This window comes from Chiloscyllium punctatum, chromosome 19 (assembly GCF_047496795.1).
Source record: "Chiloscyllium punctatum isolate Juve2018m chromosome 19, sChiPun1.3, whole genome shotgun sequence".
NCBI lineage: Eukaryota > Metazoa > Chordata > Chondrichthyes > Orectolobiformes > Hemiscylliidae > Chiloscyllium > Chiloscyllium punctatum.
Window position 1 is genome coordinate 77,541,495 of NC_092757.1, and position 22,885 is coordinate 77,564,379.

Sequence of the window (22,885 nt, forward strand, 5' to 3'; positions counted from 1 at the left end):
GAGTTGGAGTTTCGGACTTGGTTACAGTGTTCCGGAATGACTGCAGGTCATCCTAAGGCTGAAAGAACAGGTCACTATCAAGTTATCTTCAAAGAGGGGACTGAGGTGGAAGTTTGGACTGTGTGCTGCACTGTTGGTGAATTCGCTATTCTGAATTTATCTCTAGGGAATAGGTAAAAATATTGCAGTCTTGGTGAGTTCACTAATCTGAATTGATCCTCCATGTGAAAGGTGAAAGTTTGGACTGTGCACTCTTTGTGAATTTACTAATATAAACCGATCCTCCAGGAGAGAGGTGCAAGTTTGGACTGTGCACTCTTGGTGAGTTCACTAATCTGAACTGATCCTCCAGGAGAGGGGTGGAAGTTTGGACTGTGCACTCTTGGTGAGTTCACTAATCTGAACTGATCCTCCAGGAGAGGGGTGGAAGTTTGGACTGTGTGCCGCACTCTGGCGGTTTCAGCTCTTACTCCAGTTGGTGAAGGGATGGGAAATGTTGATCTGGGATATTGCTGTCTGGTTTTTGCTGGTCGCTTTGCTGCTCGGACTGTACTTCACCGTCACTTCAGCGACTCGGGAGGCAGACGAGGGGGACAGCGTGCCGCAGCTGATCTGCAAGCCTTCAGCTCTGGCCAGCTACCTGACAGAGAACTGTAAGAGCTTCTGGCTGTTCCCGCGGGCGGGCTGGCCGCACTTGCAGAGCGTGTGCAGCGGCGTGTGGCCGGGAGCCGGGAGCCTGCACTTGGTGCGGGAGCACCTACAGATGTCGGACGGGGGTGTGATCGCTCTGGACTGGGCTGTCCGCGGACAGGGGGTGGGGGTGGCGGGAGACCGGGGCTCCCCCTCCCCGCTGCCTATCCTGCTGCTGATCCCCAACAGCCTGGGGGCGGTGAGCGGTCACTGCCGCCGCCTGCTGCAGATCGCCCTCCGCCGCGGCTACCGGCCCCTGCTCTTCAACCGGCGCCTCCACAACGGGGTGCCGCTCACCAGCCGCCGCCTGCTGCCCCTCGGGGACCCCTCGGACCTGCGGGAGGCCGTCAGCTACATCCGCTACAAGCACCCGCTCGCCCCTCTCTTTGCCGCCAGCGAGAGCAGCGGCTCGGCTTTGCTGCTGTCCTACCTGGGCGAGTGCGGCTCCTCCAGCCACATAACGGCGGCCGCCTTCATCTCCCCCATCCTCCGGTGCCAGCAGTGGCTGGAGAATGGGCCGAACGGCCTCTACCGCTGGTTCATGTTGTGCTACCAGAAAACCAGCCTGAGCAGGTAAAGATCCCGCACTGGGGGAAGGGACGGGCGATTTCCCTAAAATCAGTTATGGACTGGAGAGGCAGTATTCCCTAAACTCTGGGATTTGGATGTGAACCAGTATTCCCTAAAGCCGTATTCCCAAAACTTTGGGATTGGAGGCAGTATTCCCTAAACTCTGGGATTGGAATGGGAGATGGTATTCCCTAAAGCCATATCCCCAAAAGTCTGGGATTGGGATAGGAGGCAGTTTTCCCTAAATTCTGGGATTGGAATGGGAGGTGACATTTCCAAAATCCATATTCCCAAAACTCCAGGATTGGGATGGGAAGTAGTATTCCCTGAACTCTCAGGATTGGAATGAGAGGTAGAATTTGCTAAATTCCAGGATTGGGATGGGAGGCAGTATTCCCAGACTATGGAATTAGGAGGGTGGCAGGTTTCCCTGAACTCAAGCATTGGGATGGGAAGTGAAATTCACAAAAAAATCAGGATTGGGTTGGCAGGTAGGTTATACCTAAAGTTTGGGATTGGAATGTTAAGTAGGATCTTTAAAATTTGGGATTGGTATAGTCAGTGGGGTCCCCATAAATTCAGAATTGGAATGGGAAGTGGGAATCTCCCAAAACTTTCAGCAAGAATTTTTTTCCCATTTATTCATTTGTTGGAGAGGCCAACATTTATTACATTTTAAAGTCAACAACACGATTCCCACCCACAGTAGGTCTACCAAAGATTAATCAGGGCATGGGTGACTGATGCTAGACGAACTAGGAAATACTGAGGCCTAGCGGCAATATCTCTGGACTGTTAATCTAGAGATCCAGGTAATGTTCCAGGGACCGGAGTTCGAATATAACCATGGCATAAATGGAATTTGAATTCAACAAAATGTCTGGAATTAAGAGGCGATTGTCAGAAAACCCATCTGGTTCACTAATGTCCTTTAAGAGAAGGAAATGCCATCATTACCCAGTCTGGCCTACATGTGACTCAGACGCACAGCAATGTGTGGTTGACTTGTAACTGCCCTCTGGGCAATTAGGGATAGGCAATAAATGCTGCCTAGTCAGTGACACCTTCATCCCACACGTGAACAAAAAAAACACCCCAGGGATCCCCTGACCCAACTTTCAAAAAAAGGTCACCCATTCCTTACTATTTTAAGATGAACAAATTAATTCCAGCGGCACAGTGGTTAGCACTGCTGCATCACAGTGCCGGGATCCCAGGTTCGATTCCAGCCTTGGGTAACCATCTGTGTGAAGTTTGCACATTCTCCCTGGGTCTGCATGGGTTTCCTCGGAGTGTTCCGGTTTCCTCCCACAATCCAAAGATGTGCAGGTTAGGTGAATTGGCTATGCTAAAATTGCCCATTGTGTTAGGTGCATTAGTCAGATGGAAGTGAGTCTGGGTGGGTAACTCTTCGGATTGTCAGGGTGGGCTGTAGGTAACTGCTTCCATACTGTAGGAGAATCTAAATGAAAGTAATGTAAATGTCCTTTCAGGGCTAACAAAAATCAAAATATCAGAGGAATCTTAACTAATTTAAATGCAAATTTCATTTTGTCTGTTTATGATGCTCTGCTCTGCCTCAATAGAATTGTTTACACCACTGCAGCAACAATAAACTAGCAACTAGCAAGTCAAAGCCCCAAGTAACAACTGCTTGCTGGCAGGAACACAGTCCTTGATGTTGAGTCTGGTTTCTCAGCAACATTGACAGGAAAACAAAACAGTAAGCCCAATGTTAGACAATTCAATAAAGTATCATTATCCACTTGAACTGTGACAAGGTAGTTCTAGAGATTAGTAAAGCTTTGCACTTTGATAGACATTTCAGTATAAACTGCCATATAACACCAGCTCATGGAAGCTTGTGGTGCTAGATAGTACCCCTGCCTCTGGCCCAGATAATCTGGGTTCATATCCCACCTGCCTTTGAGATGTGTTATATATATCTGAACATGTTGATGTTTAAAAAGTAATTTTATAACACTGTCTCAATTTGATTGCAGTGACACTGTGCTGAAATCAACTTTGTTTTTGTAGAACTCATTCATGGGACCAGAGTGCCACTACCAAACCTAATATTTGTTGTGCACCCCTAACTCTCTACAGGTGGCGGTAGTAGGCTAGGCGAAAGTGAGCACTGCAGATGCTGGAGATTAGAGTCAAGATTAGGGTGGTGCTGGAAAAGCAGCATCCGAGGAGCAGGAAAATCAACATTTCAGGCAGGAGCCCCTTTAAAGCACAAAGTTAAAAATTACACAACACCAGGTTATAGTCCAACAAGTTTATTTGGAAGTACTAGCTTTCAGACCATTGCTCCACAACTACCTGATGAAGAAGCATTTTCATAAGATACAGACAGAATTTATAGCAAAAGATCACTGTCATGCACCTGAAACGATATATTGAACAAACCTAGATTGCTGCTGAGTCTTTCATCTTTTAGAGCAGGCTGCAGGTTTTGGTTCATTAATATGCAAATCCCAGAACTTCTTTTAAGTCACATTTGAGATAACTTAAGGTTTTATTTATAAAAGAAGTGACATCTCAGCTCAGATGATGTAATAAAGGTGTGAGGTTAGAATCTGTATCCCAATCTTGAGTCAGATTTGTTCTATTTCCAAAGTAGGAATTTATAAAATATTACATGGATTGACTGCCTTCAGATTCTGTGCTTTTTGAGCAAAATAGAACATATCGGCAAAAACAATTCTGCAAAGGCAGATACACCTCATAGACTTATACATGCTTGAGTGATGAGAGATTGTGAGATTCTGACAGAGTATAAGCCTGTGAGAGGGGTGTGTGTGTGAGTGTGTGTGTGTGAGAGAGAGAGAGAGAGAGTGTAAGAGGGAGAGAGAAAATAGTGTAGTGGGGTCATCTGTATTGTGACATGAACCCAAGGTCCCAGTTGAGGCCATCCTCATGGATACAGAACTTGGCTACAGGTGACCTCACTACACCATACACACACTCATGCACACAAACACACACTCTTGCATGCTCACGCACTCATGCAGACCCTGTCATACACGCTCTCTGACACACCCACCCTCTCACAGGCTTATACTCGGTCACACTCATGCGCACACACACTCACCGCAGACCCCCCTCAAACCCACGCTGTCTCTCAAGCACACACATACACCCCCTATATTCTCACACCCTCTCACAGGCTTATACTCATATACAAACTCACATGTGTGCACTCTCTCTCTTCCCCCCCCCACATGTACACAGATACACACACAGTCTGAGGTGTATCTGCCTTTGCATAAATGTATTTGCAGATACATTCTATTTTGCTCAAAAAGTGCACAATCTGCAGACAGTCAATCCATGTAACATTCTATAAATTCCTACTTTGGAAGTAGAAGCAGTTTGACTCAAGATTGGGATACAGACAGATTCTAACCTCACATCTTTAATACATTGTCTGAGCAGAGATGTCATTTTTTTTAATATAAAACCTTAAGTTATCTCGATAATGTGATTTCAAGGTAGTTTTGAAATTTACATATTAATGAACCAAAACCTGCAACCCATTCTGAAAGATGAAAGACTTAACAGCAATCCAGGTTTGTTCAATATATCGTTTCAGTTGCATGACACTGATCTTTTGATATAAATTCTGTGTCTTATGATCCTACACCACAGCTACCTGATGAAGGAGCAGCACTCAGAAAGCCAGTGCTTCCAAATAAACCTGTTGGACTATAACCTAGTGTTGTGTGATGTTTAACTTTGTCCACCTCCACTTCTTCAAGCACTGCAGTCCTCGGTGCAGTTTAGGTGAGAATTTAGGCTTGTGACCAAATGAAGATGAAGGCAGGATGATTGATGTGTGGCTCAGAGGAGAACTTACAGGCTTGCTTCTCTACCCCCTGCCCTTCTAAATAGGAGGCTTTATGGGTTTGGCAAAGGGCTTTAGTGATTTATTAGCATGCTTCTTATAAATGGTACACCGGCAGCTGCCGCTGTGCTCTGTAAAAAGGCATAAACCTTCCCCTTAAAAGGGTCTGTGTTCAAGGGGCACAGTTTTAAGGTCAGGAACAGGTGGTTGAGAGGAGATTTGAGGATTTTTTCTTTCATCCTAGGGTAAATGGAAATCACTGCCTAAAAGGGTGGTATAAGAGGTAACCTCAAGACACTCAAGAGGTATTTAGATAAGCTCTTAAAACACCACAGCTACAGGCCAAGTGTTGGAAAATGAAATTAGAATATATAGGTACTTGCAGATCAGCATTGACACAGTGGGCCTTTTATCATGCTGTGGACATGCTCTGACTCAAAGGTGATGTTCGGGGAGGGGGGGGAAAGAGAGAGAGAGAGAGAGAGAGAATGCCAATGAAGTGGATTGCTTTCTGCTCGATGGTGTTAAGCTGCTTGGGTGTGGGAATATTCCATTACACTCTTCACCTGTGCCTTGTAGATGGAGACATTACTTGTCACAGAATTCCCAGCCTCCGACTGCTGTAGTATCCAGTATTTAAATGGCTGGTCCAGTGGAGAGGCGATGAATCAAAAGACGTGAAAATTCATTGAAATTATTATACTAAGCATATCCTGAGAGAATATTGTGAAGAAATCTGAAGGGAACAACTTTTTTAAAATCATTTTTCATACGTAATGTTACTAGTCTGTTCTTGTAGCCTTGTCTTCAGATGGACCCATGTTATAAATTTGATTGCTCTTATGCATTCCATTGCATCTCTATTGAAGAGACTTGTGTGCTTTTAAAACACCAAGGCAGTTTCAAAATCTGAAGGCAGCAAAACTTTTGGATAACCTACACAATCATTGAAATAACCCAAGTCCAATTCCATAATGAAATAAATACATACTTTACATGGAGGATAAGTTATTTGTCCCTCCCTTTGGACAATGAGACAATGCTTCCTCAATGACTAATGAGTTAATTAAGCACATATTGAAAACTAGACAGGTGATTTCAAATATGTTCAAGGATTAATTCTGGACTAGGTTTTTTTTGGGCAGCTGGGTACAGAAATGGTTGGAACATTACACAGCAATAGTATGTATCCATCAGAAAGTTGACATGCTGGTCAGTACAGCAAGCAATTAGGAAGGAAAATGATTTACAAGAGTCTTGGAATAAAATAAAAATAAAGTCTTGCTGGAATTACTTAGGGCTTTGATGATACCACATTTGGTGTATTTATGTACACTTTTGATCTTCTTACTCAAAAGAGAACATAGTTGCCTTGGAAGGGGTGAAGCCAAGTGCTGCCAGATTGGAAAAATTTGTCATTTCAGGAATCAATGAAAAGAGATTGAGCAGAATGTTTCACTGCTGTCTGGAGTTTAGAAGAATGAGTGATTTTTTAAAAACTTATACATTCCTTAAAAGGACTGGATGGCATATGCTGAAAAGTTGGCTGTATAGTCAAAATTAGGGGTCACCATTTTTATCCTAAAATACTTTAGCCATTTAGAATTCAGATGAAGAAAAATGTCTTTAAAAAAAAAAGTAAATATTTAAACTAGTTAACTGCAGAAAGTTGTGGATAATCAGTGTTTCCATGCATTAAAGACTGAGATCAGTAAACCTTTAGATAATAAAGAAAGAGTGAACAGGTGAGAAAATAGAATTGATGTAAAAGTTCACACATGACCTTACTGAAAAGCAGAGGCAGCTTGATAGGAATAGGCCTCAGAGTTTCTAATTATTACATCCATTGAAATTAATATTGGACATGTTCTACAACAACCCACTTGGCCCACTGACTACTCAAGCTGGGAAAGTGAAATTTAGCCTTTGAACCTTCGGCACAAGATGTCAGTTCATTCTAAGCTGTAAACTAATATAATTCTGTTAAATGAACTGCAAGTTAAGGACCTTCTCTATAGCTCACTGAAGATAAACACCGAATGTCTTCAGAAAGAACACTCCTGGAAAACAGATATACAAAACTATCTCAAATCCTTTGGTCACCAATTCCAATCTTTGCAATAGTTATATATTAACTCAAATAAATATGCAGTTACAGGAATTTAAGACTGGTGAACTCTGTAATCTGACGCAGTTTGAGATAAACTCTGCTGAGAAACTTCATCCAGCTGAGAGATATGTAGTTACCACAACAGTTGGAAGTTTTAGAAAACACACCCACACCTAAATATAATTTTTCTTTTGGTGGTTTAAAGAGAAATCTGCAGTTGAGCTCCACATTAGGGTTCAACTCACAAGTGAGCCTGGTTACTGTAATACATGGATGGAGAAAGTTCACTAGATGAAATATTAGATTCCAAGCACTATCCAAAGAACTGGAAGTACCTCTTCTGCCAGAGCCAATGCTGCCCCCTCAAATAAGCAGCAGTTGGTTATTGTTGATACAAAATGGTTGCTGTGTTTAAGCTGTCCCTTGTGACAGCTGCTGCATTTCAAAAGCAATAACTTGAATGTGAAATATCTTTGGTCACAATTGTAGGATGCTAGAAAATTTTCAAATGAGAACACATTTCCTATTAATACGTAAGAAGTTTATCACTGACTGGAGGTAGACAGTAGTAATATCTACTTAAAGACTCAGTTAAAAGTAGCAGAGTGTACTCCAGACATTCAGTTTGTATATTTTTCAAATGGTAAAAGCATCTGTGCACCCCCCCCTCACAATCGCCTTGCCAAATATTGATCATTATGTACCTGGAAGAATTCACCAGTTTTAATCTCTGCCTAAGGACATGTGGTGCAGTAGTGGAGTCCCTGCCTCAGGATTCAAATCACACTTGTTTAGTGTCCAAACAAGTTGATTTTAAAATACTCTCCTCTACACCTCCTTGACCTGGTATCTATACCTGTATTATATGCATTATCTGTGATAGTACTCTCACCTGAGTTAGAGGTTGTGGTCAAGTTCTGCTCTAGGACTTGAATTCAAAGCTACACTCCAGTACAGTACTTTTGTTCAGATGATATGTTAAATTGAATCTACCATCTCAAATGAAAGCTAAAGGCTCCTTAGCAATATTTTGAACTGCAGAGATGGTGTCCTGCGAATATTTATCCCCCATTCACCATCACAATTATAATTTGCTGTTAGTGGGAATAATGTACCGTGCACAAGTTGATTACTCCATTTCCAATTTAACGATGAGTCCATTTCAAAAGTATTTCATTGGCTGGAAGGGGCTTCGAGATGGCCTATACATGTTAAAGGTACAGTATAAATACAAGTCATTCTTTTATTTTTAACTTAACTCTGAACTTTGGTTTTGCCTTGTTTAAACTTAAATATTTGTCAAATATAATTTGGCTTTTGTAAAAGTGCCTCAGTTTTTCTAATCTTTCCCTGTAACCATGTACTTTGACACTTGAAATCAGTTTCTTAACCATTGTTTCCATGGTTTAGAGGTTGCCCTCTGTCATGGTAGCCAAAACTGACCATAGTAATGGAGTAACAACTGTTAAAGCAACTTATACAAAATTGGTGTGGTAATTTAGATTAGATTAGATTAGATTACTTACAGTGTGGAAACAGGCCCTTCGGCCCAACAAGTCCACACCGACCCGCCGAAGCGTAACCCACCCATTCTCCTACATCTACCCCTTACCTAACACTACAGGCAATTTAGTATGGCCAATTCACCTGGCCTGCACATCTTTGGACTGTGGGAGGAAACCCACGCAGACACGGGGAGAATGTGCAAACTCCACACAGTCAGTCGCCTGAGTTGGGAATTGAACCCAGGTCTCTGGCGCTGTGAGGCAGCAGTGCTAACCACTGTGCCACCATGCCGCCCACAAGTATTTTGTTGGTTGTGTTTTCTGCTTATTCTCAGTTATTTGGTCTGGCACCCCACGACCCTTTCTAAATGGTCTCCATCTAAAATCATGCACAGTCACAAAGTATCACAAAATGTATCAGTCTTTTCATGAATTTCACAGCTTTATTGCTCTATATTTCTAGATACACCACTGTTCTTGGAGAAATGATAGATACAGAGAAGTTATTCAGAAGCTGCACTCTGAGAGAATTGGAGGAAGCATTGTTTTGTCAGTCAAAGCTCAATAGTTTGAGCTGGGCTTCCTATTGGGAGAAAAATGATCCATTAAGAGATGTGGATGAGGTTGCAGTTCCTCTTCTGTGCATCTGCAGCAAAGATGATCCATGCAGAGGCAATCCAGAGGTTACATTGCCTTTTGAGTTATTTGAAACCAACCCCTATTTCTTCCTTTTGTTAACCAAGCATGGAGGACATTGTGGCTTTTTAACGAGCAGTTGTTCCTCATGGAGTCATGAAGCTGTATTGGAATACTTTAAATCAGTCAGTGATTTTTTTAGGACTGAAGAAAGGGCAAAGCGTGTTTACAGAAGAAAAATGTCAATGGCATCCCACAAAAGGAGGGGAGCTACTACTCACAAAAAAGAATGTTTGTTCTCATAATATTCATGAGATTTTTAACTGGCAACGATCGTATACGAGATAAAAGAAATTGTCTCTTTGGTTATCAATCCTTAAATATAAAGCAAATGAGTAAGCATAGAATTATTAGATCTAATTTCTATACATATAAAATAGGTCTATTGAGATATTGTTTAGGTATTAGAATGCCTAGTTAATACATTTTAAATGCATTCTGTAAACATTTCAGAACTTAATGTTACATTTTATGGTTTATAATTTAAAAATAAGTGTGGAGTACTTTTCAAAAGTATAATTAAACAAATTTTAAGTTATACAACTGCTTTGCAAGATCAAAGCGAAGTGTTTTATTTGTTAATGTACAAAAACAGAGTCATAGAGATGTACAGCATGAAACAGACCATGCCATGTCAAACTCGTCCATGCCGACCAGATATCCTAAATTAATCTAGTCCCATTTGCCAGCACTTGGCCCAAATCCCTTTAAACCCTTCCTATTCACATACCCATCCAAAAGCCTTTTAAATACAAATTAGTTTTTGCTATACTAAACATTAAACTATTTTCTATTGTATACTGCTGCAGTTTACCCCAACCACGATGCAAAAATCAAATTGTGCCATTTGACCACAAGGTAGGAGCAGAAGTAGGCCATTCAGCCCAGCTGTTCTATCATTGTGGAATCGTGGCTAATCTGATCATCTTCAATTCCAATTTCTTGTTCTTTCACACAACCTTTGATTCCTTCACAAATTCACTGCTCTCGGAAGAACTTCCTCCTCATCTGTCTTAAATGGGCAGCCCTTAGCTGTGATTATGCCCTCTGTTCCGAGACTCTTGCACAAGGAGAAATTTGAAATTAAAACTTGTTGAAATATTTTATTAAGGACTGATTAAGGGTCAGATTTTGATTTTAGTTGATGGTGAGATATGGGAAATATACAATTAATTTTCCCATTATTCATATTTACTGCTGTTTAAGATAATGGAAGAAAAGATTAGGTGAAGTGAGTAGTGGATTGTCAATTGCATGTACCCCATTTTACCTTCACCCAGTGACAAATTATCCTAAAGTCCAAACTATCAGAACTAGGAGAGGGCCAAGAGAACTGTTAATTCATCTCTCTGCTTCCATGTGCTGATAGATATGCCTTGTACTCCCAGATTAATTTTCCATATTTCAACATTTATAATTTTCCCTTGTGTGCTTATTAACAGATTTTGCGGCCAAAGTACTGTTGCAAACCTGGTCTCTTATGGGATTTCCCATTTCAAGCAGAAATAAACAGTTGATCATTTTGAAACTGTATCAAATTGGAAAGATGGCTTTTCTAGTTTCAATGAATGACCTTGGACATCAGCTAAATGCAACAGCATGATACACTTGGAGGTTAATTTACCATTAAATCATGCAAACATGTTTCCATTATGAATTAGGTTTTAGAACTGTTCCAACACCATCTTAATATCCGGCCTGGCAAAGCCTTGCCTTATGTTCTGAAGGCCGGTTAACATACTGTGGGAGGAAGATACAAGATAGACGTGTGTTGTCCTTGTCCAGAGCAGAGACAATCCCAATACTCTTGGAAAACAGCCATTTGGCATAAGTGTCTTACATTCTCAGGTTTCTGTATTCATTGCCCTTCAATAGTGAATTTTTAAAAAAATCATTCAAGGGTTAGGCTATTGTCCATCTCTCATTTGCCCTGGAGCTGCCTTCTAGAACTGCTTCAGAACTGTTCCCTACAGTGTAGGGCCATCCAGAATGCTGTCAGGAGGGAGTTCCAGGATTTTAACCCCATGACAAAGGAATGGCAATATAGTTCCAATTCAGGATGGTGTATGGCGTGGAGTGGAACTTGGTGGTGTTCCCATTCGTCAGCTGCTCTAGGTTATAGAGGTCACAGATTTCAAAGGTGCTATAAAAGCAGCCTTGGTCAATGACTGCGATGTATCTTGTAGTCAGCACACACTACTACAACTGTATATTAGTGAGGGAGTAACATAGAAACACATAGCAAAAAGCAACATAGAATACTGGAGCAGAAGTAGACCATTTGGCCTGTTGAGTCTGTTCTACCATTAAATATGATCATGGCTAATTATCCAAATTGGTACATTGATCCATTTAGTCCTACCAACTTTATCTACAAATTTCTACAAAGTCTTCAATATTATTGGCCTTGTTTGCCGTGGCAGCGAATTCCACAGGTTCACCACTCTCTAGGTGAAGAAATTTCTCATCTGTCTGAAAAAGCCTACCCCTCATCCATAGACTGCGACATTTGGTTTTGGATTCTCTGTAATTGAGAACATTTTGCAATTGTCATTCTTTGGGGTGAGCTGATACAAGGGGTGAGATTTACATATATTTTAGAGTTGAATTTTGAACTACTTGCATTTGGGTTTTAATCTGTGTACGAATGAGTTGATTATCTTGGCAGTATTATTTTGAAGCTGTGTTTTTATTAAACAATCCGGGTGAGAAAGAGGGACTTCCTGGAAAGTAATGGAGTTTTATTTGCATTAGGTGGAATTTATGGCCGAAGAACAAACAGCAAAGTGCTGGAAAACATGAGAGATTTATAGTTTATAACAGATGAAAAAAAAAGTGGGTGATTTGGTGATGGAGGAAAAAAAATTCAATTGTGTGTACACTTATGAATATAAAATAAGTGAAATCCTCCCTTCCATTATCATTTTGATTTAGACCCTCCCACTTGATGATCTGCATTACCCTTAACAGGCTTTGCTTTCAATTGGAAAACACAGGTGATTTACTGGCTGTAGTAATGGATGGAGGAAAAAACACAAATAATTTGGTGATTATGGAAATAAAAACACTTTATATGCAGAAGTGTTCTTTATACAATTGAAAGTAGGAAAAATATTTGTAGAGCTCTTGTGGCATAATCGTTGCGTCTCTACCTGAGTCAGAGGCTCAGTTCAAGGCCCACCTGCTCCAGAGGTGTGTAATAATGTTGTTGAACAGATTAATTGGAAAAGTACCTCCAGTGACATAACCACAGATTGTAGATTCAAATCATTTATAAAATGTTTGATAGTGAAGTGCATTATACTGCTTCCAGTTAGAAGGATTTGGAGTCTATTTTAGCAGAGACACCCATAGCTTAGACAGTAGGTAGATATGTAAAAATGTCTCTTGAAGAAAGAAGATAGCTTTGCATTGTTAAGAAATAGGTTTCTTCAGTTTAAGGAGTTTAAAAATTCCAGACCAGAAGTGTTTGGTTGGAATCCTGAAGGGAATAATTAAAGCTAAAATATTTGAGGCTATCAAATTCTCAAGACTGGGAATTAACAAAAGTTAAGCTAAACCTGGATGTGATAGTGAAGAGATTCTCTAGTGCTTCAGTATTAAAGAAGGAAGTTGTAGGGACATAAGATTGTATTTTAGCATGTTTCAAAATCTTTAAAATTGCATAATCTAAATAATTTGATTTATTTTATTTCATCTTCATTGGTCTTGCATAATATGCTTGTGTTTCAGTGAAAGGCCACCTCGTTAAATTAGAAAACAATCTATCATGCCAGATTTCAGTCTGGAATCTGACTTGTCCTGTAATAACATCAGCTGAGATTATAACAAAAGATAGAGATCAACATTATCTCATTGAGTAAATAGTAAAATGATGGAATGAACAGCCTGAGCCTGATTCCTATGAAAGCGCTTCATTTCCTACCACTAATGTCATTCATCTCTCTAAATATAAAATTCACATTTAAAAAGAAAGCATCCAGAATTGGCTATTTTCAAGGAGATCAAGCCTAAAATTTGTTTTCCTACATCTACAAGTTTAGGTATGTACAAACACTGTACATTTATTGAAACTGAAAGACGAATGTTGTGAAACTTAAAAGGGTTCAGAAAAGATTTACAAGGATGTTGCCAGGGTTGGACGATTTGAACTATAGGGAGAGGTTAAGGCTACGACTGTTGTCCCTGGAGCGTTGGAGGCTGAGGGGTGACCTTATAGAGGTTTATAAAATTATAAGGGCATAGGTAGGGTAAATAGACAAGGTCTTTTCCCTGGGGTGGAGGAGTCCAGAACTAGAGGGCATAGTTTTAGGGTGAGGGGGAAAGATACAAAAGAGACCTAAAGGGGCAACTTTTTCACACAGAGGGTGGTGTGTGGGGGGAATGGGCTGCCAGAGGAAGTGGTGGAGGCTTAGTACAATTGCAGCATTTAAAAGGCATCTGAATGGATATATGAATAGGAAGGGCTTGGAGGGAAATGGACCGGATGCTGGCAGGTGGGACTAGATTGGGTTGGGATATCTGGTCGGCATGGACGAGTTGGATCGAAGGGCTTGTTTCCGTGTCCAAACTCTAAATCAACGCTTGTAAATAATGAGAGAAATTCCAACACCCAAGGCACATCTCATTTCTGTAAATTAAAATGAATATTTAGATGTAAACAAAAATCCCCAAAATAGAGGGTGTACATTTTAAAAACAAAGTCAAACTGGTATTCAAAAAAAATGTAATACTAAATGGTCTTCATTAATTAGATAATGGAAAATTGGCCAACTTAAAAGTTCTGAAATGTACTTAATTGATTCAAAATTAAAAATCACACAACACCAGGTTATAGTCCAACAGGTTTAATTGGAAGCATACCAGCTTTCGGAGTGACGCTCCTTCATCAGGTGATAGTGGAGGGCTCAATTTTAACAGAATTTATAGCAAAACTTTAGTGTGATGTGACTGAAATTATACATTGAAAAACTGATGGTCTGTTAAGCCCTTCATCTGTTAGAATACAGTGATAGTTTCACTTCTTTCATGTGTAAATCACAAAACTTTTTTTTTAAAAAGTTGTATTCTCGGGTTAGCTGTTAACAATGGTGATTATTGTCTAGCTATCACCATTGTTAACAGCTAACCCGAGAATGCAACTTTTTTAAAAAAAGGTTTTGTGATTTACACATGAAAGAAGTGAAACTATCACTGTATTCTACAGATGAAAGGCTTAACAATCAATTTTTCAATGTATAATTTCAGTTACATCACACTGCAAATTTTTGCTATAAATTCTGTGTTAGGATTGAGCCCTTCACTATCACATGATGAAGGAGTGTCACTCCGAAAGCTAGTGCTTCCAATTAAACCTGTTGGACTATAACCTGGTGTTGTGTGATTTTTAACTTTGTACACCCCAGTCCAACACTGGCATCTCCAAATCTTAATTGATTCAATTAGTGATATCAGCATGGTTACATTTATATCAGACCAAACACTATCAAATGATGTAGGTTTCTGAATCATAAAGAATTCATAAGTTTATGACATAGCCATCTGAAATAACATAAATGAGCAAAGTACACAAGCTGTACTAAAATTATTTTATTACAGTTGATTTTAACATCTCCTTTGTAACAATACAAAGGATAATTACAAACAAAATATTACATATGACCCTATTCTCTTTCTCTGACACTTGGTAACAGCTTAACTTCACAATCTATACAATTAATACAGGTTATATGAGCTAATGTATGTATGAACCAGAAGTTACCAGAATACTGACATTTTTACTGTACAATTTTTAAAAGAATACCAGTAAATGAAGGAACTTATTGGTAACCGGCTATCAACGACTGGAATAACATATTTCTAAAAAAATGATTAAAGTAAATTTGGTTGTTAAAATTTATAATTCAGATTCTTCTACCATATATGTGCAAATAAAATCAGAATTATGCCGAGAACATAAGAACTCCAAAATAGAATAGAAATGTAAAGAGATAAAGTTGAATAAGCTCAAACACGCTGTCTGATTTGTTAAAACCAGCCAGTTGCTCTAGGTTAGATTAGGTTATACATTCATGATGTGTTGTTTTCACCCCATGGGATTAGTGTTAAAACATTTTTAAATGTTTATGTTAGAAATCTCAAGTTTTTGTCACAATTCCTGCAAGCTATTTAAAATGTACAATATTAACATTTCTCACAGTCCCTCATTCATTACTAATGCACATTAAACTATTTTTTTGTTGCATACTAAAACAAAAGGGATTCTGATAGCGTAGTTAGTAATGAACATCTGTATTTTAGTACAAATACCCTCTCTTCAAGTACTGTGCGGGTTTAGTGGTTTTCTTTAACCCTTTACACCATATAAATATCCTAATGCAAAGAAATTGTTAATAAAATTATGCATTTACAAGATGTCAAGTCATTAGGCCATCTTTCATTATATGCACTATTATACTTTTAAAAATGGAACTGCATTAATTTATCAGAATCCCCAGTAAGAGTTGTGATTTTTGTTTGTTCAGAGCCAGCGACAACTACAGCAAGAGAAAAGGGATTTTTTATAACTAAGAACATTAGATTACCTTACCAAACAGTATGTAGTCATTCCCTACCTCAATGATGGGTAAGCTCAGTACTACACGTTAACAGATTACTACGATACCATAATAACCTACTGTTGAATATTCCACAGATTTTAGCGCTAGGTTGATCTTTGTGAGCTCCCTTTCTGCCAGTCCTGACTGTTCGGCAGCAATGTCCAATCATTGTTCTAACAGTGAACCTAGATAAAGAGCATTCCAGAGTTTAAGCAAAAGCTTATTTGGAGAGAAAGCTGTGCAACGTCCCTGGATTAAACAACAAATTATTATATATAGATACACATTTTTGTTTGTTCACTTCCCAAATCTACTTAATATTATTTTTGACTGTTCAACTTCATGATGCCCTCATCTTGAATGCAACTTATCCTTAGCCATATTGCCAAGTACTAAGCCACATATGGCTAAATGGGAATCCCTTTGTGACTATTTGGTTTTTGATTAGAAATTAAAAGTAATACATACTAAGCATATCATCCCAATGTTCATTTGCACTGTGTGGGATATTTAACTTTTTATAATCTGCACTGTATAGGTACATGGCAGGCATTTTCCACTAATGAGGGCATTTGGCTGAACTGGTTTCACTGCCACTAGTGATTTCAATTAGACAACACTGATCTTCAGAATCATTCTCAACTTTGATGCAATTTTGTTTTTACATTCAATAGCTATGTAGGGAGCAATATAATGCTTCGACCCAAGAATTTCAATGAAAATCAACACAACTAATCTCAAACAATGCAGAATGATGATACAGAAATACAGCAGGTCTGGCAGCATCTAATGATATAAAACAGAGTTAATATTTCGACTCCAGTGACTCTTCAGAACTGAAGATAGCTGGAGAAGGGTTGGAACCTACTGAAAACAAAGAATGCTGGACATCACAGCAGGTCAGGCAGCATCTATGGAGAGAATGTATGTTCATGTTAAATCCAGATGACTGTTCACCAAAGCACTAAAGAAGATTCATCTAGACTTGAAACATTAGCTTGCTTTCTCTCCATTGATGCTGCCTGACCTGCTGTGATCTCCAGGATTTGTTGTTTTCAGTACAGTTTCCAGCATGTGCAGTAATTTACTCCTAAAGGTGGAATCGGGGCGGGGGGAATAGAGTACACACCTGTGATGCCAAAAGACAGAAGAGAGAAGAAACAAAGACGCAGAAAACTACAAGATGGAGACATCAGGGCAGCACCTTCTCTCTCTCTCTCTGCACAACCAGGGTCAAAAGAAGTCACATACTCCAAAGCAAGCAATGCGGCCTGGAGAGGATGCTAAGCAGAGAAGAGTCGCAGCTTGTGGAACCCCACATTTCCTAACCAGACCTTAGATAATTGAAGGGATTTATAAACTGTTTGGTAATTTATCATAAGAACGTTTAGCATCAGTTCTGCCATATGGAGATTCAAAACATTCAACATACTGTTATTCATAAAGCTGAAATCTTGATTACATTATTCATCATCCTTCAATGTGGTTCATAAAGAAAATCCCAGATCTTCAACTATAAATGAGTTTGATTGTGACCAGTAAAGCTGAATGCCCTTCAGACGGTTGGAAAAACCTTGCAGATGTGAGATGTGCTCTGTCTCTCTAGGCACCATCACCATGTATTCAACTTTTACCCAACCACAGCCCCCCCCCTCCACCCCACACACACACACACTCTCTCTCTCTCCCCTCACTCCCACCCCTCAACCAAAGACTCACTGGACTTGAAACATTAACTGCTTTTCTCTCTACAGATGCTGCCAGACCTGTGTTTCAGATTTCCAGCAACTGCAGTTGTCTTTATATTACTGCAAATAGATGATGAAGTCACTTTGTAAACTGTACTGTTACTATGCTACTTCACAAGATAGCATTAATTGGCAACTATATTGTCTCATCAAAAAAATGCCAAAGTTAATTATACAATGCAATACTGTAGACATTTTTGATTAATATTTTTCTTGAAACAAATGTACATAGTAATTTGACTTCAATGGTGAACTCTTCTCTTTGTACTCAATGACTTCATGGGATTCTACACTAGATATCATCCTGCCTTCTCCTAAAATGTGCTTTATTACTTTGCAGGATTCCTACATGAGGGTGGAATAATCTAATGAAGTGCATTTTTCTCTTAGTAGATGCATCTACAGAGTTAATGGAGGAGAGTTAACCAGAAAGAATTCAGTCTTTTTACCTGTTTCCCCCATGTAGCAGCCACCTGAACAGTTGGTTTGGATTAGAAAATTGAAGAATTATACTTGAATTTAAAACTGCACTTTAGCAGTCAGACCGTGCTTTATGCAAAATAATTAAAAATAAAACAAAAAGCAAAGCCAGATAATTAATGTTTTCACCTGCCAAATAGAACTCCAACTGGATTACAGATTAGACTCACACTAACTTGTGTGTGTTCTGGAAAAAGCTTATTTTTCTTTGCAAATCTACTTAACTCAGTGTTACATATTAATGCAAATCATTAACCACCAAACCACACGGTTCTAACAAGTCTAAGTTCCAAAGTAAAACTAGGGAGCACCTTGTATCACTACTCATCTCACTATGTGCAGTACATTTCTTTAATTCAGGAAGAAATGAATATTTTCATATGGACTTAAATAAATTCTTGGCATCTCCTCCATTTTCAACTCTTTTCAAATGTCACCTAGGTGTGAAAAATAGTTTTCCACAGCCTTAACATCAAATACGGTGAGTACCGTAACTACAAAACATACTTTTCAGTCAATTTCCTGTGGTTGAGTTGCATATTCAGGCTAATGGCATAAGTGGTCAGGTGCCGACTGAGCAGTCAGGAAGAGTTACTAAATGGAAGCAAAGTTAGAACACACAAGATTGATAGAAGGAGCAGTAGGGATTGATATTTCTTTTGTATTTCATACTAAAATGGTCTTAGAACAATTTTTAATACAAACATTACATAAGATAGAGGCAACCTACATGCTCAGAATTACCCAATAAATACCGTAAGGTTGTTGGGACACATTTGAACTATAACTACATACCCTCCTTCCCCCTCACTCATGTGGCATCTTATATATAAAATGAGTGTCAAATGTATAAATTGTTCAGCAATTAAGATTTAGAATTGGTTTTCAATTATACAGAGCAGCAATCAGAATCTCATTTAAAGGGTGCAGCATTCATCATTGCTGACATTCACTCTTTTCTAATAGCACTCGTGGAATCCAAAACATTCACACTCATTGCACATAATGAATTTCACTGAATAGTGTTCATTTTCCACCAATTTTTGCTCACTATTTAAGTTTTGAATTTTTGTTCCATATGCTGAGATGAATGATAGAGAAAATGGAATCTTTACTCTTGGTGTTCTCAGTGTGCTAATTATTGTGTGATGGCTCAGGGTGGTGAATTTCAACATGCTGCATGATGCAATGGCAGGTTACCAGTTAACCTCTCCAAGGTCAATTTCCAATCTGCGTGGTATAACCAGGGAGTCTTAAGTAGGAACCATGTATCTCTAGCTTGGGAAGGGAAAATACAGCTAAATAGGAGTAGAATCCTTGAGCACACTCTCATGAATACCTAGAAGCTGGTCATAGCAACACTGATCGAGGTATTTTGCAGATCATGTAGCTAACTTTGTACAACAGGTTCTCAGGATTTGCCTCATCAAAAGTAAAAATGAACATTTACAGAGCCTTATATAGTCCATTTTTAAAAAATGAGACACTAAATTTATTAAAAAATAGAAGCTACTAATAAATTAGACGAATAATGTAACAGATTCTAAACCAAAATGACATTAAAAATGTAATTTTAAATGACTAAATTGTCACCAACTCCAATTCACAAATAAAACATTCTCAGTTTTAAAAATCAGTAGCTATAAGCCAATAAGTCTGTGATAAAGTAGCAAGCTCTGCTTTAGATCACTGTTGCCGAAGTGATTTTTGTATGTCATCTTTAACAATGTAAGAACAGAAGAAACTCTGGAATAATAACTCACTGATGTTGTCGAATAAAATATGCATGCAAAGTCAGTTAATCACGATCTTAGCTAACCAACAAAAATACTTCAATCAGTAAGGTTCACACCAGACTGCTTGATCTCAAATATCAAAGTAGACAACATTTATGATCTGTTATGATCTAAGCAATGTTGACTACAAATCTGAAATTTTGAAATAAGAGTTTCCATGAGCAAAAATTATCCAAGCAGCTGCTTAAAAAAATCACTGTACCATTGCTTAAGTGCAAGTTGAAAAATGCTCCGTTCTCAGCACTTGGTTCTCTTTACATTCTTTTAATAATTTAGAATTTCTTAGAGTGCAGGCAACACTTTACTGGGCATGAATTTCTAGTATTAAAATTATAACCAAGGAAACAAACAAACCAATCACATGACGTCAGATGGGAGGGAAAATTTAAACTGTGCCAAAGTAACAGTGAAGTTAAAGGTGTGAAAACACTTAACTAGTCTTCCCTCTTACCAATATTGATAATTTTGGCAAAAGAAATGACAACTAAATGTAAGTGATGAGTTGCACAATGTCACATGAAATAACAAACTAGATTATTGGCAAGATTTAATGTCATTTCACCATAAGTTTTATACCAGAAGTAGTTCTTATGTGAAATGCAGTATATACAAGGAATTGTTTTACTGCCCAGTCAGTCAGCACTGTAAGGAAGGGAAGCAAGCATAGCTTTCAGATGTATTTTCTTGTCTGTATAACACATTTAAGACTTGTTACATTATACTACAGTGTAGTAATAGTGATACATAGAAAGCTAAAAAGTCATAGGCATGCTCACTGGTGCTAATAATGGCACTAAGTTCTTGTTTTTAGTTGACAGAACCGAAATTCAGTATAAAAAGAGTCAGGAACTAGGCCAGCAGCTCAGCAATTCCAATTTACTACATATTTACAGATACATACATTCTTCAATTTAAAAACAAACTTTTCCGATGTAACCTGAATTTTAGGGAAGCGTTTTACTTACTGCAGTGTTCTTTCTGAAGGGACAATAATGTTCACAGTATAGTGGCAATAGATTATTGTACAACTCATAGACCACGCACAATGTAAAGTCCTTATTGAAATGTGCCAAAAGTCAGAACACATTGTACAACAGCCTATTACAAAAACACTCTAACTTTTACTTATTAAAAAATAAAATTATACTATCTGTATAATTTAAAAATAGTGTTCTGTATCGAAACCGTTTTAAGAACAATATATGTGGTTTCTATCGGTAATGGTAATGTACTGTTAATTTTAATATGTAGAGTTTAAAACTGCTTTCTATGGTAGTTTGTAAACACCTTAAATTTGGAGCATGTTCATTATGATGCAGTTACACCATTTTGGAGCCACATAGCATGCTCAATAGGTGGTGGGAAGATTTGCAAAAAGAAAAATGTTGTACACAATGAATAAATCTGAAAATTATGAAGTGGGGGAAATCAAAACAATTAGCAAAAGGCAGTCTTTCTTTAATCTATTATTTGGCGAATTACTTATGGCATCATTGTTATGCATTAGTTAACATTAATATTCCTCATTAACTAGTTCCATACTCTAGACATGTTAGTGGCTAAATAATTCACAGATAATGTAGCAAAGGGTTAATGCCAGATGAGTAACTGACCAGTAAACAAATACAGGTTTGTGGCTGTACATAAATACCAAATGCTTGTACCAGACTTTAATTCGGTCCCACTTCAAATCAGCCCAACTTCCAGTCTGTTCACTATATACTTTTTCTGCCCAAGAAATAGAATCTAAACTTCTTTTTCCATATAATACCTCCTTCAGCAGATAAATGCCTCAGGCAAACAAATATAACGTCAGTTAGCAGCTGGTGAGATTACTGGTTCAGCCCTTAAAAAAGTATGTGTCTGATGGCCAGCAGAAGTAAATGGCAACCAGAAGTATTTTTTTTTAAACGAATAAAATTCCCTAATACCACCACCTTGAAAAATATACTGCTAAATGAGGACAAGAAATGGGATGTAATGGTGCCACAATGCCACCAACTGGAGAGAACAAGGCTCAGCAAGAATTATCTTTTGGTCTTCCTTTACATTTTTTTTCAAGGGCTGATCAAACAGATAATGTATGATGTGTTGACAAAAGAAAAAAAAATCTGTATTAACATAAAAGATGTGTTTTTCCTGAAAGGCTAGACAAACATGCCCACACTCTTAATCCCAACCGCAGTACCAATAGAAGGCTTTCAAAATGATGCATAATGGGCGGTTTTTGCAGAGCATTGAGGCAAGACAGCAGTTGTACAACTGTTCCCCCAACCTATTAAAATTACGTGTAAGACATGTGTGAACCATTTGAAATTTGCGATGTGACACTTGTGCTCCTGCTCATGCCTTGCTCCGATCTGCCTCCGGAAGCTGTTCGTCTGAGAGCTTGGGGACTGTTGCGGACCCCCATACCACCTCCTCTGGGCACAGCAACAACAGGGCCAGCAGGATGTCCCCAAGGTTGGGATCCACCTGACATTGGGTGACCCCAGGCTGGAGGGTGGCCACCCATGGGGTGACCCCAGTGATGCCCTGCTCCTCCAGAAGGGTGATGAGACCAACTGGTAGCTCCAGGGTAACTATGGCTAAAAGCCTCTGGAGACAGATTAGAAAGGACCATGTTGCTAAAGCCAAGTCTCATGCTTTCAGAGTCAAAAGCCTCTATTTCTCGGGCCTGACGTTCCAGTAAGCTTCGTATTCTCTCAGTGCGTTCATTCTGTAGTGCCAACATCTCCTCCTCAATCTAAAATGGAAAATACAAATGGGAGATATGAAACCACAATCAGTTTACTAATTTACAAAGATTGATGATAAATCCTCTGCACATTATTTTACAAA

The 22,885-nt window shown here is 38.9% G+C and overlaps 2 protein-coding genes across 5 annotated transcripts in view; one reads left to right on the plus strand and one right to left on the minus strand.

Annotated features, from left to right (window-relative positions):
• The first annotated feature begins 326 nt into the window (after positions 1–326).
• Positions 327–9,757, plus strand: LOC140491497 (protein ABHD15-like). The gene is given in 3 exon segments (XM_072589761.1): positions 327–1,263; positions 9,189–9,653; positions 9,655–9,757. Coding segments are annotated over 3 exon segments (1,290 nt in total). The 5' UTR covers positions 327–493; the 3' UTR covers positions 9,710–9,757.
• A 5,238-nt stretch (positions 9,758–14,995) lies between these two features.
• The window catches only part of taok1a (TAO kinase 1a), a 169,935-nt gene continuing 162,045 nt past the window's right edge, over positions 14,996–22,885 (minus strand). For all 4 annotated transcript variants that reach the window (XM_072589756.1, XM_072589757.1, XM_072589760.1 and 1 more), the window contains exon 20: positions 14,996–22,790. In XM_072589756.1, coding sequence (XP_072445857.1) covers positions 22,329–22,790 — 462 coding nt within the window. In that variant the 3' untranslated portion in view covers positions 14,996–22,328. The remainder of the gene's footprint in view (positions 22,791–22,885) is intronic.